The 27,388-nt window shown below is 48.2% G+C and overlaps 1 protein-coding gene across 1 annotated transcript; it reads right to left on the reverse strand.

Annotated features, from left to right (window-relative positions):
- Positions 1 to 1,775: 1,775 nt before the first annotated feature.
- LOC147733875 (uncharacterized) lies at positions 1,776 to 21,548 on the reverse strand. Its single transcript, XM_086952456.1, has 2 exons — positions 20,892 to 21,548; positions 1,776 to 1,865 (listed from the first exon to the last, which is right to left on the reverse strand). The coding sequence occupies exons 1-2, from the start codon at positions 21,546 to 21,548 to the stop codon at positions 1,776 to 1,778; spliced, it is 747 nt and encodes a 248-aa protein (XP_086808582.1).
- Positions 21,549 to 27,388: the final 5,840 nt, after the last annotated feature.

A 27,388-nucleotide genomic window follows, 5' to 3' on the forward strand; every position in this document is an offset into this window, starting at 1 on the left:
ACCACGCCAAGATTAGACACCATTAAAAAAGGCAGACTATAGGAGTGATACACTGATGGTTCCTACAGCAGTCTGATGGACACTGATTACAGAGCAGGGTATGCTATAGCAATAGCTGAAGTTCAGATCTGCCACTTGGAACACCTACCCAATAAGATGAGCTGTATGCTGTGACAAAAGCATGAATACTAGTGAAGGGTAAAACTGTTAACATTTACACTAACTCACATTATGCTTTGCAGTTCTTATTTATGGTCAGCTGTGGAGGTATCACAGATTCTTAAAAGAAGCAGGGCGCCTTCACCAGGGGTCACAGTAGTGACCCTTGGCGACCCCTAAATGACTTCCATGAACACAGGCCTTCCTTTTTCACCAAATCATTCTTGCCTTGTTGAATTATTAGTGCATCAGGACACCCTCAACAAGTGACAGTTTGTTCAGTGTAGGTAACAGTTCCTTTCAGCACTTTCTCCCTTTACCAAACAATTTTATATGCACTTTTAGGTCACCTAAACTCATCTATCTGCCATATTGTCGCATTCTGCCTGCCGTGCAGCTCATTTTATAAAGGAGTGACCACATATCCAAATGTAAATGAAACCTCTGTGTGGTCCTGCCATGCAACCTAAAATTAACAAGAAAACCAATATTAAAACAAGAACATGTCAATGCAAAACCCATCCCCTGAGCTCCTTAATCCAACTTACTCCAGAACCCTGTGCGTCTGCCTCTCTAGCCATCCTTATATGGAATGAATGAGTCCCCAACTCCGATGCAGCCCGAACACCCCTAATTTCCTCCTCTGTGCTGCCAACACAAGACCCCTTTTCAACGTACAACCGTCCCAGTGCCAAAATAATAAACCTCACACTCTCCTTTTCAAGGCAACCCACGCCTCCACCAGATATACCTCCACCACTGAATTTTTCCTTCTAACCATTCTCCAACTTTTCTGATCCATTTTCCTTTTTTTTATCGGCACTTCAAACTTAACACTTTGCTCCATATTATCACTTTAATGTTAATCTTTCCCTGCATAACCCCTAACATCTTGGAGATGTGAAAGACTTAAATAAAATAGCCAAACTATGACACTGCAAACAAAACTGCTTAATCCTGATTTTTGCATATTTCCCCTAAAAGTGGGAAAAACAACTCAATAGTAATAACCTCCACATCCTCTGTCTCACCCCCCCCCCCGTTCTCTAGTCCATTTTTCCAAAAAATCCTTCTCCCCAATTTGCCCAGCTGTGGTTCATAATTAGTCCTAGGCGGAGTTTGCGTAGTTTTGCTACGCGGAACTCTGCGAAGTTACAAAAAACCTCGGCGAAGTTCCGCAAGTGGTGAAGTGCAGGGTGAGCTGCAGTCTGTGCTTGTCTTCCTGCAGCTCGGGTAGAAATTCTACCCGAGCAGCAGCTCGTGCTCAAGAACTTACCATTTGGAAGCGTGGAAAAAAACTCAGCTGCACATCACGAAGCAGAGTTTTCCGCACTCTGCGAGCTCCGCGGAGTGCAAAAAACTCTGCAAACTCTGCAAACAGAGCAAAGATCACTGCCCAGGCCTACTCATAAGCCCAAAACACCATTTTGTGAAACACTCCCCTAAGTACACCGGTGACATGCCTTTATCAATCAGACTAATAATGAAATTGACACACATCATTTATGCACTCTACCAGTACATCCCTCCTGCGTGCTCCAAACTCTTGAATTTAAGTCAAGCTTGCCGATAGGCCTTCCTCGTCGATGGTCCCAGCGACCCCTCAATCAGATACATCAAACTGCACCTTCTAGTTCCCAGAGCTCTGCTGACATGTGTGCTTTCTCCCTGTCCACCTCCTGCATGAGTCTTCGGAACCTCCTCCACTGTAAACAAGAGAAAGCATCTGTAATGTCATTATCAACCCCGTCATCATGCCTTGCCCAAAAAGACACAGTAGGAGTAAAGGGATGTACGCATGCTGTTACAACGCATGCCATTACGACGCAACTTTTACAACGCAAGTCGTTACAACGACTTGCGTTGGGGGGCGCTGGATAGTGACTAGTTTAATTTACTATTCCAACTCCAGTCCCCGTGGATAGTAGGGAAGGTGTTGGATAGTAAATTAACCTATTCCCTATCCTGGAGCGCCCCCCAGCGCAAGTCGTTGTAATGACTTGCGTTGTAAAAGTTGCATTGTAACAGAGTAACAGTTGCGTTGTAAAGGATGTTTCCCGGAGTAAAGCACCCCACTACTAACACCCTTTATAGCTGTAGTACCTTGTCATCTTTTGCAGATTGCCTGTTACAATATCCACCATGGCTTTGTTGTCCACATTAAAAGACACCTTCCTGATCTGAAAATGTCCTCCCCACAATGTTACCTCCACCACCAGTGGAAAAAATTCAAGAGAGGTAATATGGCACCCTCCCTGTTTCTGTCTCTCCAGCCACTTCTCAGTGCACCACTGACCTTTCCAGTAGAGGCTAACCCTTCCAACCCCGCTGCATCAGAAAATATCTGAATCAACCACTCCTTCTTTTCCACAATGCCTTCCAAATGGACACCATTGGATCTGTCCAAGAAAACGTTTCAGACTTGCAAATCTTCTTTTCCCCCAGCTGATAGCCTTACCCTGTGGTGCTAATGCCAGACCCAACCATCTCCCTACATAAAATGTCCTCCACCCCATCACTACCCCACAAGCAAAATGTTAATGCCCCAACAAAAGTTGAATCTCACAATAGCCTTTTTCTTAATCAACATGTCATCAAAGGGTTGGTTTGTTCTTGTGTGGCCTAGCATCCAACCTCTCTGCATCAATCTCGGTCCCCAAATAAAACATACGCATTTGTGGCCCACTGTCTTTTCTGTGGCTAGCAGAACTCCAATATCTGCCATCACTTATTGAAAGTCCTTCTGTGACCACACCACTAGAACATCGTCCACGTAATGAGCCTCTGCCTTGCTACCCGAGTACTGCTCAAAAGTCCATTGTAGAAAACAACTAAGCTTCTAAAAATGGTGCAAGTAACCATTGACAGCTCTTTATCCACAAATAACTGCCCCTGAAACTGGGTGCCCAACTACAGGAAGTCCTGCGGGAGCCGCGGCAGTGGCGCTGATCCGGCCGCCAATTTAAAAGATACATCAATTACCTTCCCTATATTACCAGCCTTCGAGCTCTATAGGCTCTAAAGGCTGTTAATGCTGCACTATGCTAAACATTAGGAATGCCTAAGAAAGAGTCAGCTGTATGCAATGGACATGTGGGGTGAGTGCAGGTGGGGGGCCTCGGGTATCGAGAGGTGGCATCCATGAAGCTTGGCGAGTTACAGGGCGAGCCTAGAGCCTTAAACAACTACAAACACCTCCAGATAGTGGATCTTGGAGCAATAATAGAATTTCCCAGGTCACTTGGAGTCATTACTGCAGGTCCTGGGATGACGTGGCAGCTCTCCTTAATCCTGAGCAACTGTGGAGACTGGCCGGGATCTAACTTTGACTTATGGCGCAAAAGTAAAGAGTAAGGTGGCAATCCCTTTAAAGTGAACAGGTTGTGATTATCTAGATGCATTGGTGCTGAAAACACCAACAAGGTAGCTCATGGATTCTCAGGATGGGTGTTGACTTATCAGGGAACACTATATTGACACCTGGATTGCACATACGCTAACCGCACCTGTGTAATGAAGGAACATGAAACATTTTTTGCCCACAGACTGTCACTGTCATTTATTTTGTTGCATTCGTTGTGTTAATGCTTTAATTTTTAAGGTTCTTTACATCTTCAATGGGCTAGGGGTAGCAATATTATGCAAATAGCCGAGTCGCACGCAGGGCTTTATAGTTGGGACGGCATCCTAATGTTGTTCCTCTGCAGAATGGTAGATGAGCACATTGGGCCACTGAAGGAGGAGAGGGCTGCTCGTCCCTCTATTTTTTGCCCTGAGCACCAGGAGGGGAGGAGTAAAGCCAAGGGGGTCATCTGGAAGGACCAGGCTTCTTTGGAGATCAGCATTAACCACCCACCTTCGCAGCTACTTCAATGCAAAGAAAATGAGAAGAATTGTTTCAGAGGTTTCTGTGAGCATCGCAAGACAGAGTTACAGGGCTATCCTAAAGCTATAAACAAATAAAAAAGCCTCCAGATAGTGGATCTTGGAGGAACAAAGGAAATTTCTCCGGTCATTATGAGTCTGGGGCATGGGATAACGTAGCAATGCTGCTTAATCCCTTAAGGGCCAGTTGAAATCCAAAGCAACTGCAAAGACTGGCCAGGGGCTCTCTAATTTGTCCAGAGCATGACGCAAAGGTAAAGAGTAGAGTGGCACCCATTTTAAGTGAACAAGCTGGAAAGGGTCTAAGTAGGTTGGTACTAAAACACCAACAGGACTGCTCTAGGTTTCTCAGGGTGTCGACTGTTCATGGAACTCACTGTTGACAACTGGATCTCCTGAAAGCTATCCCAACATGTGCAATTAATAAATGTGTACCTTATTTTATCCAAAAAGAATGTCACGGTAATTTATTATGTCTCATGCAATGTATTGGTATTGTAATTGAAAGGGATCCTTGCTCCCTCAATGACTAGGAGTAACAATCCTAGGGGTCTGAGAACATGTTCATAAATGAGTTGGGGTATGTAAAGTTGTTTGTTTGTGATCTTACCTATTACACCGCAAAAATATGAAAATCATCACACTCCCTGTTTTCAACATTTTATATGTTGGTGTAATTTGATTTGGCAATTCCTTGCAAGTAACGAGTCATTCACAAAGACTAGCTAAGCAAGGTATTAATTCAAGTACAAAACATTTGCAAGCTGCTGGCATAACACAAATTTCTTCACAAGTGGATCAGTACTTGTGAGAAAAAAGCACTTTTGGGTTAAGTGTCAGCTTACAATGATGAGGGAAAATTTACATTCCGTTTTAAATAAGTCTTTAGTAGATGAAGGCAAATAATTAGGAACTTGGCAAAACATTGCTCATGTAATAAATCCTTGCCTAGCACTGCGGCCCCTAAGGTACGTGGATCTCCCTCCCTGATGGTGTGCGTGCCTGTGCCCTGCCTTTCTTTTTTTTTGTCATTCTCACACAGATTGATTCCTTCCTTGGCGGCAGGTGGACACTTGTCACTGTCTTCTCTTTTATCCTGGTGGCCGCTCTCTTTTTGACTGGCGGCACGCACCGTATCCAGTAGGAATGGTGTTCCCCTACTCAAGGGCCACCAGCTGTTTAAAGGACATCTTCACCAGTGGCCGGCAGGAAGGGCTTCTTCAAGGCAAAAAGTGGTTGTTTGAATCTGTCTAGCCGTCTCAGAAGTAAAATAGTACGGCATCCCCAATTGGGATGCAGCGCGAAATAACCTATGGTCTGAAGCACGTGAGTCCCAATACACACCCACTACCTCCAATCCCTGTCAAAAGAAATTGAGCTAGCTGAGAGAAGTCTATCACCCACTAGGGAGGGCTCTCCCTCGACTGTGGTTTGTGTGCGCAGTCCTAATGAGGTCCCAACCATACCCGCTGATCTTTGTATCCTACCAGCAGTGCCATTCAGGATGTGCCCCAGGAGGTTTCTCCCCCAACACCAGGAGGTGCCATGAGGGAGGGTGGTGCCCAGGAGATGAACACTAATTTAAGACCCGCCACTAGCTCTAGGTGTATGCACAGAAGGTACTTTGCTGCACCAAAAGAGAAAGCAGCCTTAGTCACTGTGGGGGTGCAGATGGAGCTATCTTGTCGGTCAGCCTGTTCAGCTGCTGGATCTTTACCCTGGGGTGCTGCTCAGTACCTGCACGGTAATCTATTGGCGCCGTGATATTCAGACATATGACTCCCTGAGCTGACTGAACCAAATTTTGATGGGTCCCTTGGTCCTATAGGGACCTCACAGAGAAGCATACACCAGTGAACACATCAAGCTTTTAGACCTCATCAAAATAAATCCTGGGATGTATTAATCTTATCTCAAACAAGTCAACTGTGCTGAATACACATGGACTATTAAATAAGGGACTCTATGTATGTTTTATCAATGCAAAACGTGGAAACTGGCATCAGTTCCTTGACCAACTACAATAAATAGTGAAAATTGAGATGGTGTCCTGAGGAAGGCAACCTGCCGAAACGCACGTAGTTCTATTTACCGCTGACCCTCCTTTCTGTCCATGTTGAATTGGACCTTAGTGGAAATATAAAAAGAAACCTCTATTGTATTAACTGTTGTCAGTATCATGTTTCCTTTAAATGTATGTGATTACGTCTGATGTATTGTTGATGCACTGTGATTATATGTTGTTGCTACACTGCTATTACAAAGCATTCAGATGTATGTATTTTTGATATCCCAAAAAAGGAAAAAACGATGAAATAATATATAAAATAAAATAAAAATATATCTTTTGATAATAATCAAGCATTATATTGTTTGATCTATTGTACAATGTCCTGGCATAATTGTATATACTTACCCTTGCCATTAGCTTGTCTTTCTCCTTTGATATATATTCTCTACTAGCTAGCAAGTATTTATTGTTAATGTAGGGGTCCCCATTTTTTTCCAAAGTACCAAAAGAGAAAGCAGCCTTGGTCACTCTGGGGGTACAGACGGAGCTATCTTGTCGGTCAGCCTGTTCAGCTGCTGGATGTTTACCCTTGGGAGCTTATCAGCACTGGGTACACCAAGTTAGATTCAATCAACTGAAAGTTAGAATTGATTGACGTTAGTGTCCTGCAGTTAGAGATCAGTTGAACTCTTTAGTTGCTCCACAAAAGGATCTGAGGCCTCCACCTGAAGTGGGGCCTATAGCTACTGGCTCAGCATGGTCTCAGTGTGCTGCAGCGAACCCAAAGGAGTTGGTTCCTGTATCCCTGCAGCCACCTAGGCATCCCCCCATTGCTCCATGTGAGAATCCGAGTTCCATCCCCCTCTCCCCCCTCCCCAGAGGTCCAAATCACCTATAGCAATTCATTCATTAGCGTCCCGGCCTGGGGTGGTGATCAACCCGCTCCTGGAAGCAACCCCATGTATGGTAGTTTTAGGGAATGTCCCTTCACACAATAATTCTACACCAGTAACCATTGGGGAATTAAAGAAAAAGGTGGTGCACTGGTTAAAGTCTAACTCTAACGTAGGTATGGAAATGTATGATTCAAATAATCATGGTCAGGATGGTGGACCAGTTGAGCCCAGATGCTAAGAGATGGGTAGGGGACTGTGTGGTGGTTAATTTTAACAAATCTACCATAGCTGCATGTGTTCTGACTGCATTAGGCTTACATAATTTACCCGAACTGACTGACATTCCAGTGCTTCCAGTGGGTTTCTTCTTTAAACCTGAGATGGTGTGTCAGCTCTCATAGATCCTCGTACAGGGTGGATCTGCTTATTATGGTTGCCCTACCCCGATCCCGCCGGTGCCCACAACCCTGTTATTGGGTTACAGAATTGTGCCCCTGAGTAATCTCGAGTCTTATGATTGACTCAATGCGCCGGAGACATCCCCACCACTGGCATTGTCTATAAGTCCCCACTCGAATATTCCATCTGGTAATTGGGGGGATCTAATGGCTGCTATCCTGGAATATAACGGATTTGTCTGCAACGTTTAATGATAGTAAGTGGGTGTAGTATTGTAAGACATGTCATGTGATTTGTCTGCAGGAAACCTGGGAAGTCAGTAATCTTTTTTTCTTGAAGGTTATAAAATCTATTTTGCCCTGCAGTGATGTCAGCATCGGGATGGGGGGGTTAGGGGGACCTAGTTATCTCTGAGAAATTAGAGCTTTGTGGTTACATTAAAGACCTTGAGTGAGACTCACACTTGTTTCAGCCCCTTAAGCTACAAGTCTCTGGTTCCACACCTATTGTCCTGATTAACATTTCTAATGCAAAATCAGGATCTTTTGGGACATCCAACCTCCCCTGTCTGTGTGATGCTTTTAACTGTTTGGAGGGGTGTGGCATGGGTCGAGAGATGATTACTTTAGTAGGAGATGTTCATTGCCATCTGTATCAGCAGGATTTGCTATAATGATGCAGTAAAAATAATTTTAAAAGTAGCAGCAGCCCTTTGGTGGGATGGCAATGAGCTGGTTATAGTGAAATGTAGATGGTTGCCCAGAGAATTGTGCATTTGAGCATTGGGGGCATGACATCCTCATTAAATACTTACTGACAGCCATCTAAGGTCAAGCCTGTGCTTTGGTGAATGTTCCGGGTCCGGATGCGGGTGTTTCCGTCCCCTTCCCCCCTACACTCATCCGGGTACATGTGTGGTTCCATACCCTGACTCACCAATGGCTGAAACTAAGCACGAGTTAGACAGACGTGATCGAACATCTTTATATAGCTAGCAGTTTAGTTGTATATTCTAATTAAAAAAAAAATATTTCCTTGTATTCTCCTGCAAAACTAAAGGCGTATAATGTCACCACTGCATTAAGTTTATTGTATATGTCATACCCTGACACCCTGCCTATGCTGTTCAAGCAATTGTTATTGTAATGCTACGCATAAGATTATTGCCACAAGAAAATCACTTGCATGATTTGTTGAAAACAAAGAATATTTTCTTTTTATAAAGGTCAGGTCTGTGCTGTGCTTGAACACTAAGAAAAAATATATGGTGCAGTAAAAATGAAAAATAAAAAAACATGATTTGTGTATTAGCTAAATGTGTGAGATAAATAATTTGAAATTGTGATGAGTGAGCATACGTTGAAGGTGTAAAATAGTCCCTAATGCATTGTAACAGAAGACAGAAGGCTTCATCCAAATAACCAATAGCATGAAACGAGACAAGAATACTTCTTTGGGGTGGAGGAAAGTCCACTCTATGCATATGTTAAATAACAGTTCTGCACCACATCTAAAGATGTAGCTCACAATTCTTGCAACATTGAAAGAAAGGAAGGGCGTGATTTTAAAAGCGGCATACTGGCAGTAAAAAACAAACTGCCTGCACTGAACCATTAGGGTGCTGCTTCAGAAAAATGGAATACAGACTTATTAAAAGGGATTCTTGCAGGTTTAAACACAGCACACAGCAATGTAGGCACAGAAAAGCAAAGCGATGAAAAGCAAATGTCCTTTCACAGAACATCAGGGACAGGGCCAGGGTTCAGTGAGATATACTTGCCAGATTATCATCATATAAATCTTTATTCGGTTCTAAATACAACCATAAAAGAGCATAAAATCATAAAACACATATTTATAAAACAGTTAAAGTAGGCATTCATTCATGTTCCAGCTTAAACAGGCAAAAGGCATGATAATATCAACAGTACAATGCATTAAATAGTTTAATGTGCCACATCAGGGTTGATCAGGTCTAGATCGTCTTGATCTCAAAGCAGCACGTAGAAACCATAAAACGGCCAAGAAAACACGCTAGTTCGGCACATAAGCAACAGATGGGCTTGTGAGAAGTTCCAATCTTTCAATAACAGGAGGAGGAATAGCTTCCTAGGTAAACTAACATATTTACACAACAGCACAAACACGCTCTATAATGTCTTGCAAGCTATGGAATGCCTCATGGATTTGAGCTTGCTACAGGCAATGTTTGTTTGAATACCAGGGAAATCAACAACCAGGCCAACAGACCATAAAACAGGACCACAAACAGCCAAATAAATGGCACACACACTGACTTCTCAGGCTAGCCCATTTGGTATTGCCTGATTGCCCTACAGGCCAGTCCAACCCTGGGTTGAGCTCAGGGTAATTTTGTGATTTTTGGGATTCACCCCGATGAGTTAGTGTCATGATGCCTTGATGCGGACAACCTCCTAATCGAAATAATAATCTACTTTCTTGCAAACATCATTTTTAGGTCTCGGCTAAGCGCGCGGAAGCGCGTTCTCGCCGAGAACCTTTTGTCGCCGTGTCTGCTTTCCAGGACACAATCCTGGCCACGCGCATCGCCTTGGAGGCGATTTGAAACTGTCAGGCACACAAGTACGAGCGCTGAATTGACTCTGTTGCAAGTTTCTTGCAATGCACGTTTATAGTAAACGTGTAACTTTCAGTTTCTGTGTCGCAGCGTGTTTCATGGCATGATCGAAAATTATGTAGAAACAGAGAATAGAAGCACAGACAGTATGGGTAAACAATAAGAATTGATATTATTGTAGACATTGTTGGGCGTACACACATGCATTAAGGCTAGCTCATTAAACAGTTATTTTTAGGTCTCGTGGCGTTTAGCACACTCACGCATTCAGAGACACCCCCGCCGTCGCACACATACACACACACACACGCGTGCACACATACACACACGAGCGCCCCCCGCTCCCGAATACTGTCCCACTTACTGCCAATCCGGTGTTCTGTAGCCTCCGCGGGGCTCTCCCTTGGGCATGGGAGCCCGCGCCACCACTGCTCCTCGGGCCAGGCACTCCGTGGGCACTGCTTCGCGCACAAGACGGAAGTCCCGCCCCCACGCTAGGTTTCATTTTCATGACTGCGTGCGCACATTTGTTTATTTTAGTTGATGTGTATGCCGATATTGTTTGGTACGAAACACTTAGTAGCAAGTTTTCAGTACTGTTTAAGGTGCGATGTGTTTTTCTAGAGGGGTTTGTTCTTTTTATTCCTCTGCTGCTCTGAAGTGGGACGGGAGTTTTGCCGCTCTCTGGTGTTTATGGATTAGGCACAGCTGGGTCCGAGTCTGTCAGATTAGTACATAGCAGCTGGACTTTAACCCACCGGCGTGACCCAGGAAGTGATGGGCGAAGTGTTTACAAGTAGCTAGCTGCGCTTGCACTGCCAGGAGGGGATTTTGAAGCACGAGACCGGTGAAACCAGGGTTACCTGTGGTAACCGGGCAACCCCAGGCGGAGCCAATCAGCTCCACCTCAGCGAAGGAAAAAAGCATCAAAGCAGAGGTGAACTGTGGAGACTGGAACAGGCAGGTACAGAGGAGGGGCTGGAGGTCAGTGCGAACGAGTGAGTGCCTGTGAGACTATGGAGTGCAGTTGGTGGGTTTGCGGTACTTAATTTGAGCCGGTGGTTGCTAGAGGGGGGTCACAGGAACGTATTTCTCCTTCAGCTAAGCGCCACGAGAAGGAGAGAGACACACTCACGGTAAAGCAGGGAAAAAGAGAAAGACGGAAACGGGTACTTAGTATGAAAGGAGTGACCGGCACGCAAGGGATATAAGGGTTGTGGGTTAAAGAGGCATGAATTAAGTTCTACACATGGTATTCAGCGCCGATTTGTATTAGTCCCTCCGAGCAGAGCATTGACCTCTAGCACTGATTTTTACAAATGAGTAGGCGTGTAGCGCTGCCTGCAGCGTCTGTCTCTGTTGAGGCGGACAGGCTGACATGGGGACACCAGGATTTCTGACGGGCCGGAGGCCGGTTCGGTCCTCAGTGCTGGTCTGACTCTGCTCAATCAATCAATCAATCAAAGACATTTATAGAGCGCACTACTTACCCGTAGGGTCTCAAGGCGCTTGGGGGGGGGGGGGCGTTACTGCTCGAACAGCCAGGTCTTGAGCTTCTTCCTGAAGGAGAGGTGGTCTTGGGTCAGGCGCAGGTCGGTCGGGAGGGAGTTCCATGTCTTGGCGGCCAGGTAGGAGAAGGACCTTCCTCCTGTTGTCGCTCTTCGGATGCGGGGGACGGCGGCGAGGGCGTGGTTGGCTGATCGGAGGTGGCGTTTGGGAGCGTAGAAGTTGATTCGGTTGTTGAGGTAGCTCGGGCCTTGATCGTGTAGGGCTTTGTGTGCGTGGGTGAGGAGACGGAAGGTGATTCTTTTGTTGACGGGGAGCCAGTGCAGGTCTCTCAGATGTCCGGAGATGTGGCTGGTTCGTGGTATGTCGAGGATGAGTCTGGCTGAGGCGTTCTGGATCCGCTGGAGTCTCTTCTGGAGCTTGGCGGTGGTACCGGCGTAGAGGGCGTTGCCGTAGTCCAGTCGGCTGGTGACGAGGGCCTGGGTGACGGTCTTCCTGGTCTCGGTGGGGATCCACCAGAAGATCTTCCGTAGCATGCATAGGATGTTGAAGCACGACGAGGAGACGACGTTGACTTGCCTGGTCATGGAGAGGGAGGAGTCCAGGATGAAGCCCAGGTTGCGTGCGTGGTCCGTCGGTTTGGGTGCGGTGCCCAGGGCGGGGGGCCACCAGGAGTCGTCCCAGGCGGAGGGCGAGGAGCCCAGGATGAGGACCTCCGTCTTGTCTGAGTTCAGTTTCAGGCGGCTGGTCGTCATCCACTCGGCTACATCTTTCATCCCTGCGTGCAGATTGGCTCTGGCGGCGGCGGGGTCGTTGGTCAGGAAGAGGATCAGCTGGGTGTCGTCGGCGTAGGAGATTATGTTGAGGTTGTGTTGGTGTGCGATGGCCGCGAGGGGGCTCATGTAGACGTTGAAGAGGGTGGGGCTCAGCGAGGATCCTTGAGGGACGCCGCAGATGACTTCGGTGGCCTCTGACTTGAACGGTGGTAGGCGGACTCTCTGTGTTCTTCCGTCGAGGAAGGAGGTGATCCATTCCAGTGCCTTCTCCTGGATTCCGACATTGCTGAGGCGCTGCACTAGGGTGCGGTGGCAGACAGTGTTGAATGCCGCGGAGAGGTCTAGGAGGATGAGGGCCGCTGTATCTCCGTTGTCCATCAAGGCTCGGATGTCGTCGGTGGCGGCGATGAGGGCGGTCTCGGTGCTATGGTTGGCTCGGAAACCAGACTGTGAAGGGTCGAGGGATTCATTCGTCTCGAGGAAGGCGGCCAGCTGTTTGTTGACGGTCTTCTCGATGACTTTGGCTGGAAACGGGAGGAGCGAGATGGGGCGGTAATTCTTGAGTTTGGTGGGGTCCGCTGTGGGTTTCTTGAGTAGAGCGCTGAGTTTGGCGTGCTTCCAGCTCTCAGGGAAGGTGGCGGTGTCGAAGGAGGTGTTGATAATGTCCCGTAGGTGGGGTGCGATGACAGCGTCCGCCTTGTTGAAGACGTGGTGAGGGCAGGGGTCGGTCGGAGATCCGGAGTGGACGGAGTTCATCATGCGGACGGTGTCTTCGGTGCTGACCGGAGTCCAGGCGTGGAGGGTGGTGGTGGGCGGCGTTGCTGCGGTCGTGGCGTGCGTCGGTTGAATGCTGAAGCTGTTGTGTATGTCCGCGATCTTGTTGTGGAAGTAGGAGGCGAGGGAGTTGCAGAGGTCTTGCGAAGGGGTGATGTCGTTGCTTCCTGCGTTGGGGTTGGAGAGTTCTTTCACGATGTTGAAGAGTTCCTTGCAGTTGTGTGCGTTGTTGTCCAGCCGGTCCTTGAATGCAGTTTTCTTGGCGGTGCGGATCAGTTGGCGGTGCTTCCGGGTGGCGAGCTTGAGGGTGGTCATGTTGTCCGGTGTAGGTTCCCTTCTCCAGGCTTTCTCGAGGGCTCGGCAGTTCTTCTTGGAGCTCTTGAGTTCGTCGGTGAACCATGGGGCTTTCTTGCTGCCGGGTCTGCTGGGCGGGGTCCTCAGAGGGGCGAGTTCGTCCGCGCAGTTGCTGATCCACTTTGCGAGGTTGTCGGCGGCCTGGCTGGGGTTCGCTGAGCTGGCAGGAGGGTGCTGGCTCAGGGAGGCGGCGAGCTGGTCGGCCGTGATCTTGTTCCAGCTTCTACGGGCAACCTGTTGCTGGTGGTGGTGGATCGTCGTTCTGTCAAAGGTGAAGTGGACACAGCTGTGGTCCGTCCAGTGGAGTTCTGTGGCGTGGCTTAAGGCGATGTCTTTGCTGGATGAGAAGACGGCATCGAGTGTGTGTCCGGCGAGGTGGGTGGGGGTGCTCACCAGTTGCTTGAGTCCAAGGTTGGCGAGGTTGTCGAGCAGGGTGGTGGTGTTGCGGTCGTTGTTGTTCTCCAGGTGGAAGTTGAGGTCCCCCAGGAGGATGTAGTCAGCGGAGGGGAGGGCATGCGGGCGGACGAAGTCGGCGATGTCCTCGCTGAATTGTGTGCGTGGTCCTGGGGGTCGGTAGATCAGGGTGCCTCTGAGGGTGGTCTTCGGTTGGTGTGGATCTGGAAGTGCAGGTGTTCGGCGGTGGTAAGGATGTCGTCGGTGCTGGTCGTGATGCGGATGGTGTTCCTGTGGATGATGGCGATGCCTCCTCCCATCTGGTTGGCGGTGCGGTCCCTCCGGGTGATCTTGTAGCCCTCTGGGATGGCGATGGCGATGTCGGGAGCTGAAGAGGCGTTCATCCAGGTCTCCGTGAGGAAGGCAACGTCAGGGTCTCCGTGAGGAAGGCAACGTCAGGCCCTGACAGGTCCTAACAGGTCGTGTGGGTTTCCCCCAACCCTACTCTCCTTTGGGGCACCGCCTTCGAATTCTAAAGTTGCTCCAGAAAGCGAATGTGAGCTTCTAGGTAATGGATGTATGGACCTAGGGTGCCTACCTGAACTGAACAAATTGCCTCAAGGCGCTTTCTGGTTGGGTGGAGTGTGTGCAGGTGGGATTCCAAAAAGAGAAGTTTGTTTCCCTCCAAAAGTCAATGCTACTTGTGTGACTGGGCTGCAGTGAGTAGAGGACTGTGGGCATGTTTTTGAAGGACGCTTTCAGAGCGCAGGTGGGGTTATATCTTGAAGCATTTTTTTAGGGAGATGTTCCCTTGTGAGGCTCAGTGATTTAAAACGGATTCAGGATTGCGCCAGTAACTGGTGTTGTGGTTCCACTTTGTGGGAGGGTGAGGCCTCTGAGATTCTAGGCCAATACCAGAGTGGCTGCAGGGCTCTACAACTCTCACGGTCGCAGATGGGAGATTCGGTATTTTGGCACCCTTTGTCAGTGGTGCCAGAGTGTAGTTAAAGTTAAGAAGAGTTGTTGGTAAGTTCCACTTCTAATAAATTGTTGTTGGATGAAGTGTGGTTGGCAGGAGGCTGTTAGGTAGGCTTGGCAGAAAGAGTGATGTGGTGTCACCCTCTGACCTACCGAGTGACCAGAGTCGCGGTATATATATTCCCGTCTTTTCCAGTATATCTCTACAAGTTTTGCAATTAATCTGTACCACAACTGTTGCTGTTGACTACCTTACAGCCGCTGTTTGGTGTGTTCTACCATTGTTGCTATGTTAATTTTGCTGTTTTATATATTGCGAACATGGCCGAGGGGCATTAGAGTGCTTCACAATAGAACAGGCTTGAAAAATCGCCAAGAGTAAATATATAAAGGAACAATGCAAAACTATAATAATGAGGTGGATCTAGACCAAGGAGATAATTGTTTGGGCAAGCACAGTTTTAGCCAAAATATCCTTCAAGAAGACAGATTTGTAGTTCCTTCTCTTTTTAATTCACACATTAATTCCATCCCCCCATTCCATCCCCCCACTCCATCCATCCCCCATCCATCCATCCCTCTATCCATCCATCCCCCATCCATCCATCTCCCCATCCATCCATCCCCCCACTCCATCCATCCATCCCCTCCACTCCATCCATCCATCCATCCCCCACTCCATCGCTATCATCTTGCAAATCATCTTTATACACCAATACAGACTTTGCTAAAAATGTAATGCAACACATTGTCATATACAATGCCAATAACTCAAACTTTAATGCTGCGAGACCTATTGCAGTGCAAATGCTTGTTATTTTAACCCGATGAGTTAGTGTCATGATGCCTTGATGCGGACAACCTCCTAACCCAAATAATAATCTACTTTCTTGCAATCATCATTTTTATTTTAACCTCGTGTCAGTGCTCGAGTATGAGCTGGATCTTACAAACGCCACCTATTTTCTCACAAATGAGGATGCATTAACACCAAGATGGTCGCCTTAAGCCGTGATTACATCAGACTTCAAGCAGTCTTCCAGCTCGACAAGTGGCCACTGTTTTCCTAATGCTGGGCCACTTCTGCTTTACAGAGCATTGGAGGGTTTAAAAAATATATATTTGTACTGAATCAGCACTTATTTTAATGCTTTTTGTCAGCACCTGAGAATGAACCTGATCCTATGACAACCGCCCATATCATTATAAATAAGGAAGTCCTTGCGCAAAGGTGGCCTCCTTAAAAGTTTTGATCTCGCAAGACTTCAAGTATTCATCTCAGCATGTCTGACGGCTCACCATAATCCTGACACCAGGGGTGATGCTGCTTTTCAGCCCACTGAGCATCTTCCTTCTACCATGCCATTTACTGCTGGTGCTTGGCAGCTCCTTTCAGACTACCACTGGGCTGTTGCTTTATGGGAATAATGCAATGTGGTTGTACCAAATTCTCCATCTTGCGAGAGTTTGGGTTGCCATTTCCTTTTCCGCACTCCCATAGGCTCTTTGTCAACCTGCCGCCAGGCCACTGATGACAAGCATTAGCAAATCCAATGTTTCTTACGTCCAACTGAAAGTGCAAATAAGGCATGTTGCCATTCCATTGCTTGTCTGAGGATGTAGCACTACTTTGGTTTAGCCTTGACCTATTTTTAATCATGAACTATCATTTTCTGAGGCTGAGAGACCCTTTCTAATCATTAGCATCCAGCAAATCTCATGCTAAAGGATTAATCAAACATACTGCGGAAATAGTGCACCTTCTAAAAGACACACCTGGCCCCGTGCACCACAATAGCCTCACCATATTTGAGCCCTGCCCTCAGGGACTACTGGCAATGCATTATCACCATCATGTATTGGTACTTAAAGAAATGTTACCCTATAACGCGCACAACCATCACTCACATATGTGCACATGTTATTTTACACTTAGATTTAGCCAAAGGAGTGGTTCACATGTTTTCTCTTAACTATAGAATATGTACATCTTAACATTGTCCACATTGATGTGAGTGGACTTAGGTGCCTAAATAATTGAAAGTGAATGTTGAATTTCTGCTTTCTGTGCACAACTTTCTTTTTTGTTTCAGGCACCAGAGTCACCTTATTTTCATTGCAATATTTTTCTGTAAATTTACTGTGTGAAGGTCATATTTTTTTGCAAACAATTGGTTTCACAATGATTCTCAGCACCTGCACGGGAGACAGAGGAGGTGAATACACCTTTGTGAGATATCGCGAAGGCCACAATGATAGAAGAATCTGGCATTGTATTATCCGTGAGAAGGAGGCTGACACCAGGTACAGTGGGAACACTGATTCTTACTCGGCGGGAACCTGTGAAATGTATCGCTTTGAGGAAATGTCATGTTTTAACCGTGTTTGAAGTTAGTGTTAGTTAGTCGGTATAGAAGGGTAAAGCAGGGTACTGTGTACATTCCGCTAGCATGCATACGTGCACAATGGTAGTGTGGTACTCCGGTGTCTCCAGGGCTTGTGTCACATGCCCAATAAACAACGTATTTACACATCTAAGAGCATAGCGCAAATGGCTTGTATATTGTGTAACACGTTAGAAGCAGCTTGTTTTATGTATACCTTTGTTCAGGTTTTTGATTCTACGATTGTAAGCCACAGCGCATCATTGTGCATCTCAGCTGACTGGAACTAAAATGTTCCAAGGTCTGAAACCTCATATTTTCTCACTGCTCACCCATCCATCCAGGGCGTGACGGAGTTTGATTTGTTGTAGAACGTGCACATTTATTTCCAATTAGAAACAAACAATTTATATCGCAGCAAGAAAAGGTTTGTGTGAATGGGCTACTGTGAACTGAATACAATGTGCAACTGTTTGTATAACAGTAAACAAAGCCACTTTACATTGAAACGGAAGTGCTTGTCATACGCTGTGCTTAGTTCAAGCATGGGAGCTGGGGTGTCCGACCTCATTATTTGCTGACTGACAGGCGCTCTCTGTCGATACAATGCGAGGCTCTCAGGTCCAATAATCTCACAGGAAGCCTCACATTCACTAAAATGTCTCGGACAACGGAAGTGACATCACTCACCCATTGAGAACACAGAGTTCTTCTCTTGTCCTACTCTATACCCTCGCCTCGTGCCTTACGACTTGCACTAAAACAGCAGGGGGAGGGCAAAAATTGCGAACTACAGAAAGTAAATAAGGGTTTTGGAAAAGTGGTTATTCTCAATATCTGGTTCGGCCTTCATTGCAGCTGTGACTAAAGTAGAACAAGGCGTAGCACTGCCAGACATTTATCACAGCTTCATACACTACAGCTAGCTCACCCAAATCGTAATTACTTAAAACACACATATACACATGGCAAAATGAGTAAATATTTTACATGGTCAGCGACTGGCTGCCGCCCCCTCCCCATCTGACCACACCAACCCCTGACACATGAACATGAGACCTGGTTATCTTTGGAAGGCGGGAGGTCGCAAGACCCCCCGGCCGTATTTATTAAGATATGAAATTAAAAAAGGTTTTTTTAATTGCATGGTCAACAATTTATACAAAAATCAACAGGACATTAGATACAATATTGTCAACAAGTTTGAGAGACTAACCTTAACAGAAACTCTAATACAGATTGTTTCCTAACCGAATCTAACATCCTCATCTTGATTTTTGTATACTACATTTCTGGCTATATGGCAAGGTCGCTAACCGGTGTCAGGTCCTACTAGCTGCGCCTCACCTAGAGATGTGCGCATGCGCAGCCGGGCCTGGTAATTACCCGGTCTACGCCGTGAACTCCATTTACCCACTAAAGGAGGGCCCTTACTCTGCGCCATCCGGTGACGTCATAAGTATGCGCGCGCGCGGGGTGGCTACCAGCCTTAGGAAAGCGTGACTACTCCAACCCGCGCCCCTTTGAAGCACCAGTTACCTTGCCCCTGAAGTTCTCGGAGTGGCCTATGGCCCCTCCCCCTGGGCGGGAACCTCCATAGGATGATGCCCGCCCCCTCAGACCTTAAAATAGCTGCTCACCGGTCATGACCTTACCGCCACAGGCCAGCATTGTTAACCGACGATCTGGCCTCCCCCCAGCTAGACCCAAATCAGGAGAAAGCTTGTTTAGCAAATCCCTCTAACCAGGCCCAGAGATTGTTAGACCACAAAACATTCCCCGCCTCAGTCAAGTGTACTCCATCCCCTAGGTAATACTGTTCGCCCCAGATACACCCATGTGGAATCGTCTGCAACCGGGGGGCCCGAAATAGTTTGTCCAACTGTGTGTTGATCCTCTTTACCGAGTGATTCAACGCCCTAACAGAGACCCCCCCTCGCCACTGCCACCGAGGGATAAGTTGCGACCATACTACCGTGCACCCCGGACAAGTCCTGGCCACCCACCCCGCAGTGGAGATGATCTCCTCAATAAGGATGCGTCTCCCCAACTTGGCCAAATCATTCTCCCCCAGGTGAAGTATCACCACTGACGGGGGGGCGGGCTGCTGAGCTAAGAGTCCCTGGAAGAAGTCCCTGAACTGGTTGAGACATAAACCCCCCTCCCGAAGAATGAAATGTCAAACCCCTTTAACCTACGGTCTCCTGAAAGAAAAACACATTCAGCACGCCTCACATAAGAGTGACCTACGATCCAAACCATTTTCTTGTGTTGATCCCGACGCTTGTTCCGTGATGGCGTAGATCGTTAATGCCCGGTGGCGAGTTCCTCCCCTGCGTCTCAGGTTTGAGAAACTGCAAAAAACCAGAAACAAGCCGGGCGTGAGCACCATCCTGTCACAACATGTCAATTCGCACATATCGCTTATAACATTCAGAGGACCATCTCCCAATTTCCTTCACATTATTAACTGGGAGGCCCCTTGCCACTGCCTCAGTTGCTGCCCCAATCCTAAATGAGTGAGTGCCAAATTCCCTGGGGTCAAGACCTGCCTGTCTGACCGTCAGCTCCAAGACCCTTCTAAACTGGTACCTGGTCAAGGGCGTCCCATCGGCGTGACACAAAAGTGCACCTCCCGCCGTGCCCCCCGCTGTTTATGGAAGACTTCCACATGAGCTACCGGGCAGCAAGGATTGGCACGGGCTCGGTGGAGCACTATGGTGTGACCCCGTGACTCCTGGTCGGTTTTGGACTTCTGAATTGTCACCCACATTGTATCCTCCCTGATTTTTACACAGGCCCCTTGTAAGCCGCCTTGCTGATCATGTTTGGACGCTGCCACCAACTCGCCAATTCTCAGAGCCCCATAGAAGGCCAGGGAAAATGCAGCTTTGAACAGAAGTACCTCCCACTCAGAGCTACATACACTGTGAAGTGCCACCAATAAAGTTGTCAGCCGTGCTAGCCCGATGGGCCTTCTTTTATCTGCAGGGTGACCCTGTAAATGGCGCCAACCCCTCAAGGCCTTGCGCACCATAAAGGTGTTAGTGGGGTCTCGCATGCCCCTAACCTGCGCAAAGAAGGAGACCGCCGCCCTATGCCTGCTCGCAGCTGCTACGGAGCGCCCTTCCCTGTGCATCCATTCCAAGTAAGCCGCAAAGCTGTCCTCCTGTGCCCACCTAACCTCCCATTCCTGCCCCAAGAAAGTACGGTAAGAGAAAAACGCCCCTTCGTAAGCTGTCTTGGTCCTGGGGGCTAAGCTAGCAACCACGAGGTCCTGTAATCTGGGGCACCAATCTGCCAAAGTACTGCCGGGAAGTGAGCCGGAGAGGGGTCTGCTGAAGGAAGATGTTCCCTGAAAACCTGCATTTTAAAGCGAGAGAGGGAGTCAGCAGCATTATTGAGAATGTCAGGGACATGCTTGGCTTTCAAAACCACATTCATTTTCAAGCACTGCAACACAATCTCCTTGATCAGGCGCAGTATGAAAGGACAGCGTGCCCCCTGTTGGTTTATACATTCCACAACAGTCATGTTGTCCGACCAGAACACCACTGATTGATTACATAGGTGTTCGGGCCAGACCCTCAATGCCACCCAGATTGGGAAGAGTTCCAGGAAGCCAATATTGGTGGTCAGACCCCATGCTCTCCATTCTTCCGGCCATCGCTGAGCGACCCACTTGTTTCCTAGGATGGCGCCAAAGCCCACACTACCAGCTGCGTCTGCCCATAAACCCAACTCTGCTGATGTGGTGGGAGGACCGGGCCACACTACCCTGCCATTGAAATCCTCCAGGAACGCCATCCATATAAGCATATCCTGGCGAACCTCAGATGACAACCTCGTGCGGTGATGTTTCTCCCGTAGTCCCTTCATTGCATGGGCAATGGAACGTGAGAACGGGCGTGCCATAGGGATGACCCGCAGTGCGAAGTTCAGTTGCCCCACCACCTCCTGTAATTGTTGTAATGAAACCTTGTGTTTGCGTAGGCATTGACGTAGCGCTGCTCTAAACCTAGACACTTTGTCCCTGGGCAACCTGAAGCATCCCTCCACTGAGTCAATTTCGATACCGAGAAATTCCAAGCAGGTGGATGGGCCAAACGTCTTCCCTGGCGCTAGCGGGACCCCAAAAGCCCGCATGAGCACGCAAAATTCCTGCAGTGCCCAGGCACACTCCTGAGAGCCCGCCGCACCTAAGAAGAGAAAATCATCCAGGTAATGCATGACCTGCTGGTGGCCCGTCGCCTGTCTCATGACCCATTCTAGAAATGTGCTAAACGTCTCGAAATATGCACATGATATGGAACAGCCCATGGGCATGCATTTATCCATGTAAAACGTGTCCTCAAAAGTGAAACCTAGGAGATGATGATCATCTGGGTGGACTGGGAGGAGACGGAAAGCAGATTCTATGTCTGACTTTGCCATCAAAGCCCCTGGCCCCAGGGCACGCAACAAGTCCACCGCCTGGTCAAATGAGGCATATTTTACACTACAAATCCCCTCATCAATCGCATCATTCAAAGACGCTCCTCTGGGCGCCGACAAGTTGTGGATCAGTCTAAACTGGCCCTTCTCTTTTTTGGGAACTACTCCTAGTGGTGAACACACAAAATTGGGGACAGGCACCCTCACGAAAGGGCCAGATATCCTGCCCAGAGACAGTTCTTTGCTAATTTTTGTCGCCACCACTGTAGGGTTGTGTTTCACTGACAGTTGATTCTTGAAATGGGCGCTACCTGTGTACCCCCCTGCCGGGATCCTAAAGCCTTGGGAGAAACCTTCCTGAAGTAGTGTGGCTGCTGTGTGGTCCGGATATCTGTTTAACCATGGGATCATTGCCAGAACATCTACAGGCGTGGGGGTACCCAACTTGTTTGTACTACACTGGCTTTCCTCTTCCCCTCTGACCGTGGTTGCCCTGCTTAGACCTGCAAGATGATTCTGGGTGTGAGGGGTGACCACAGGCCCCGCATGCATGTTTAAATCTACAGGTGCCCGGGGCCCTTGTGCAGGTGCGTTTATTAAAATCCCAGCACACCCCTTTCTTCTCTGACCTGCCGCCCCTATTCTTACCCGGGACCTCACCCGCTTGGGGTGGCCGAAAGGGCTGTTGATGTCTGGCGGAAAAAACCTTGACTGCACTGGTAGACTGATGGGGGGGCGAGCTCTCTGAGAATTGGTGATGCCATGACATAGAGTCAACCTTGTCCCATGTCAGTGATGGATTAAATTCCAAGGCTTTCCTGAAATTGACATCATACCCTTTCCATGCATCCCCAGAGTACTGTTCACTCCACCCCACAATCCTGCTCTGGTAGCACGCCAATGGTGCCTGCACATTAGGGGGTCGTTCGGCCTTGATAGCTGTGAATACTGCAAAAGCCCTGATCCAGTTAAGCAGAGTTTCCTCCACCCTAAATCTAGAACACTGTGCCCTCCATTCACTTGGATGCATCCACTCCTTTAGCGTCTTTGCATGCTCCATTTCCCTATTATCAAGCAGTAATGAATAAATGTACACATATTTATCAGCCCAAATCATCTCCTTGACGGTCTGTGACACATGTTGTGCTAAATTCTCACTCCTGGAGGGTATAGAACCATCTCCCAAGAGAGGCAGCGCCACCTCCTTACCATTTCCGGGCACCTGGGCCGGCTGCCCACCATCTCCGTTCGGTTGGGCGGGACTGGAACCTGCGAGGGAAGAAGATGAGGGCACTGCAGTACTGTCAGCCACCGCTGCAGATTTAATCTTTTCCACCAATTATGCCGCTTCTGCCGCATGATCTGACGAAGCCGGCAACACCCCCCCCCTTCTGTAGCCACGGCATCAAGGCCGTTATCTGAGATACCAGTTCAGGGGGGATTGAGTCTAAGTTGCCTGCTGGGACTACCGTCGCCACTGGGGATATAACCAGTGGCAGAGGTGTAGGAGGCAAGGGCGCCGCCAGTGGCGGCAAACCCGTGGTTGGGATGGGCACCACGGGTGAAGGGGCAGGCCCGGCAGGGGGAAGCGCCAGCGGATTGACAGGGGCTTGTGCTGCAGGAACAGGAACTATTGGCGTAGGTGCCAGAGGGGCCGGAACCGCAGGAACAGGTATAATAGGTACCGAAACTAACAGCTCGGGGGGGGGCAGTGTACCTGGGCTTCTTGGCCTTAGACCTCCTAGGCGGGGTAACGAAATCCCCCCTTGGCAAGGGGGCCACCCTTTGGCGAACAGGCCTACCCGATGGGCCAGGAGCCTCATCAAACCTCTCATTAAAGCGGGCCTCTAATTCATCAATTTTCCCCAATCGCTTGTTAATGTTGCTCATTTCAAGCATCATGGTCTGCATCATAACCTCCATCCTGGACCCTCCTTTACCACCCCTTGGCCCTGGCATGTTCAAAACCACAAGAACTGCCTACACTCCTAGTGACACAATTTGAGCGTACTTGCGCTTTGTACCTTCACCAGATGGAGGATGTCCAAGGGGCTCTAAGCACCATGCAACGGCGGCCGCAACACCACCGGCTTATCCGGCTATGTCAGGGGTGAGTAAACCTAGTGTAGACCCACCCGGCGGCAACCAGGAGCGATGAAATGCTAGCCCCCCGCTCTCCTCTTACCGACCAATCCTGCGCACTCCCCGCCGGTATTGTGTCCGCAACCGCGTCCTACGTCCACCTCTTTGAGCTGATCAATTGAACTGCAGCGATGTTTTCTTTAAGCGCCTGTAATAGAAAAGATATCAATACCTGGGAGTATGAGGCTGAAGCAGTTGTTGAAACCAGCGCCTAAAGAGGGTTGCAATACCTGGAAGCTTGGCCCCCTTTTTTATCCCCCCACCTCAACACTGTCTTTGCCTGTATGCCTTTAACAATTTAAAAGAACACCCCAGATTTCTGTTTAGAAAAGGGGGCCAATTAAACAATAACACTGGTAGAAGACCCTTGTTTCCTAATTAAAACGACCCCAAAATTGCAGTAATTAAAAATAGAAGCATCCACATGAATTCAAAGGCAGCCTTTCCCCTGGTCTCCCATCCAGGTCCTGCCCTGGTCGACCCTGCTTCGCAACCTATACAGTTGCACGAACAGCCTGTTGATTTCACCGCGCGCTGTAATGCGGAGATAGGGAACAATTGTAAATGAATGTGAGGAGCGGAGAAGGCTGCGGTTCAGTGTGTCGATCCTTGATATGTAAAAAACAACCCCAAAAGCTCCTAACGCTACGCTATGGCCTCTCGCCCCTCCAAGCACACACCCGCTCGATAGCCGTTTTTGCAGAGCCCCCCCACCGCTACTTCCGGTGACGAGAAATACCTCGATCCTCCGCGTAATCCTTTCACCAAGTTGGTGGCGCTCCACCTGGCTCTGGCGCACTATCAGCGCCGAGAAATACCTCGCTCTCCCAAAATTCCAGCACCCAGACAATCGAGTAGGCGGCGCTCGACGTGGCCCGGGAAAATGCAGCCTTGACTTCTATGCCCCGACGAGGACCAGAAGATCGCCGGGCAACCGCCGCTGAATACCACCGCCACTGCCTCCACAGAGCTTGCACCGATGGACCTGAAATAAAAAACGGAAAAAATTAATAGAAACAAGAAGCCCCGAGCGCGGGGCACAACACGCTGTGGAGGAGCGTCCAGGGAACAAGAGGGTTTTCCCGGGCGCTCCCCGCCTCTTTATCCACAAGGGACTGGGTGGGGGTGGCTACGCCCCCCACCCAGCCCCCTCCCGGCACGCCGGCCCCTGACCCGGACTTCCTACCATGGTATCCGGGTCAGGGAGGGCACCAACCAATCGGTGGTGTGGCGCGCCCAGGAAGGCACACCCCACCACCGAGAGGCACGAAGGGAGGAGACGATCGCCGCGCCGCCATGCGGGCGGGGGGGCCAAGAGCCCCCCCTTTTCATTCTTTATAGTTGTTTATTTAGCAAAAACAATTAACAGTCCATAAAACATTATAGATAAAAACAGTTCCCAATACTGTCCTACCAAGCACATCTGAATATCTTTTAGGAATTTAGGGGGTCATTACAATGGCGGAAAGCCTGCCGCCGCCAAAAGTGCGGTGGTGGGCCCTCTGCCATCAGAAAGCAATTTCCCCCCTGCCACAGTACGATGGCGAGAGGAATCTGACCGTGACCGTGGATGGCGAAAAGACCGCCCACCATGGATCTGTCGCAGGCAATCGTTATGATTGCCTGGCAGAGCGGTCAGCACCCGTAAAATGGTTATGGTGCCTAGCAGGCACCATCCGCCAGATTAGGATGCGGGCCCCAGCCAGCCTTCCTGTTGCGGGTAAACCGCCATTGAAAGGCTGCGGACCCCCCTTGTGTTGGGAGGGGGTGCACTGTGGGGATACCCATGGTACCCCCCTACATTTCATTGCACCAAGTGGCAGGCACCACCTGGTGCCTGCCACGTAGTGCAGTGAAAGGCATGACCTGCATGTTTAGCATTGCAGTGGTTGCTGCAGCCAGCAGCACCAGCTACAATGTTAACCATCTACGATGCATCTTGATCTGGCGTGCAGGAGCACCGCGTTGCAGGCAGATGGTCCCAGGCATCGCTACGGTGGCAGGCAGACTCGAGTCCGCCCGCCATCGTAATGACCCCCTAAGTTAGTACCACAACCAAAAAAGACTTGTTAAAAAAAAAACAGAGGAGCAAAAAATAAACAAATGTATATGGGATGTTCTGATCCAGCTGTAAACCAGCCTCAGATACTCTAATACCACATACTCACATTGGGCCCATAAACACACACACTCACATATATGCCAGTTAAATCAGCTGGGGTCAATTTTTATAATTTGTCCTCCTTAGGTAAATTATCTGATATTTCTAACCTATCTTTTACTGATCAAAAAGTTCTTTCCTCTGGTCAATGGACCATTAGTTGAAGTAGTTGATGGTGAAATGATATGAAATAATATTTACTTTCTATGCAATTAAATAACCACAGACTCTGGAAAAGTTTAAATGTTTATCTAAATGAAAATTCATGTGAGCCAAATTCAAAGTTCAGAACTGTCTCTGTCACCCATGAAAGGAAATGATTCAAATTAATAAGACTTGACGATAACTGGAAAGAAGAGCATAGAGAGAGCAGTACAAATTTAATTCTACAGAGCATTATATTTACCTAAGATGGTGTGAAAACCGACCCCTTAGCCAAGGAGTTGGGGAGGGTCCCCTGGGAAAGGACAGGAGACAAAGGCTTCAGGTTTCAGGACAGGATTCAGGACAGGATAAGGTGACCTCTTCTAGATCCGACGTCTGCGTTGCACACCTATCTGACACTGTCTTCCTCCTCCATTCTTCTGCGATCTTCTTCTAATTATTTCACTTAAATTCTAAGTCTGCAAAAAGTATTCTTCTTCAGCATTCGCTTGTACTCCGGCAGCATCCCGAGCTCTGCAGCATTCCGGTCTCTCTGTTCCAACTAGCTGACTAAACTAAATCAATTATATCTTTCTAATGCCATGTACCACCCATCTCCTAATTCTGGATGGTCAAGCAAAGGGGATGATCATTACACCATACCAGATTTTCATCATATTTCTTTAGTTCATTGTCTAATGATCCAGCCCCTTAATTTTTATTCAATAACCTTTATTCCCACCCATATCCACATTTTTATCATCACAGAGTATACATTTGTTTCAGTATTTCTTCCTTTCACAGGACATCAGGATGGTTTCCAGGGTATGTTGCCGTTTCTTTTCTTCGATGGCATCCAAGGATGACAGTGCGGCTTCTGGCTCATCTAGACTGTGCATGTGTAATGGGTCACATGGGATATAGACGTTGGTTCTTGACAGAGGCCCGAATATGAACTAATAAGAAAGTCAAAGAAGTATACTACTTTCAAACTAAAATGATTTCACTGTATACCACCTATCTCTACTCTAGTCGCATTTACTTTAAATCCTCTCCCCGCATTAGCAGTTAGTAAAATAGCTTCATTTCGTTTCAGCAAAGTAGATGTCATGTGATCTTTGAAGCGGCCATTTTGGAGGTGTCTGTGCAAGTGCAGAAATTTCCCTCCAAGCAGTTGACGCATGCGCAATACAATTTCTCGTGTTAGCGGCCATTTTAGATTTTACTCGAGTTTCTTGTTAATAAAACACGTACGCAAGCTTCTCTATTCTTGATGTATAAAATGTGGATACATATTAATTACACAATACACAATTAGTATAACATTATAAGTTATATGAGAGGATTGTCTTCAAGCAAGTCTCTTCTCTACGACTCCTTGCTCCATCAGTTC

This window comes from Lissotriton vulgaris, chromosome 1_2 (assembly GCF_964263255.1).
Source record: "Lissotriton vulgaris chromosome 1_2, aLisVul1.2, whole genome shotgun sequence".
NCBI classification, from domain to species: domain Eukaryota; kingdom Metazoa; phylum Chordata; class Amphibia; order Caudata; family Salamandridae; genus Lissotriton; species Lissotriton vulgaris.

What these genes read in the sequence shown, in the direction of transcription:
- LOC147733875 (XM_086952456.1), bottom strand. Translation starts at nt 21,548, where the DNA reads ATGGCAAAGTCAGACATAGAATCTGCTTTCCGTCTCCTCCCAGTCCAC. An exon ending in TGGAGGATTTCAATGGCAGG is followed by an intron (nt 1,866 to 20,891) that starts GTAGTGTGGCCC and finishes TCTTGTTTACAG; the next exon opens with TGGAGGAGGTTCCGAAGACT.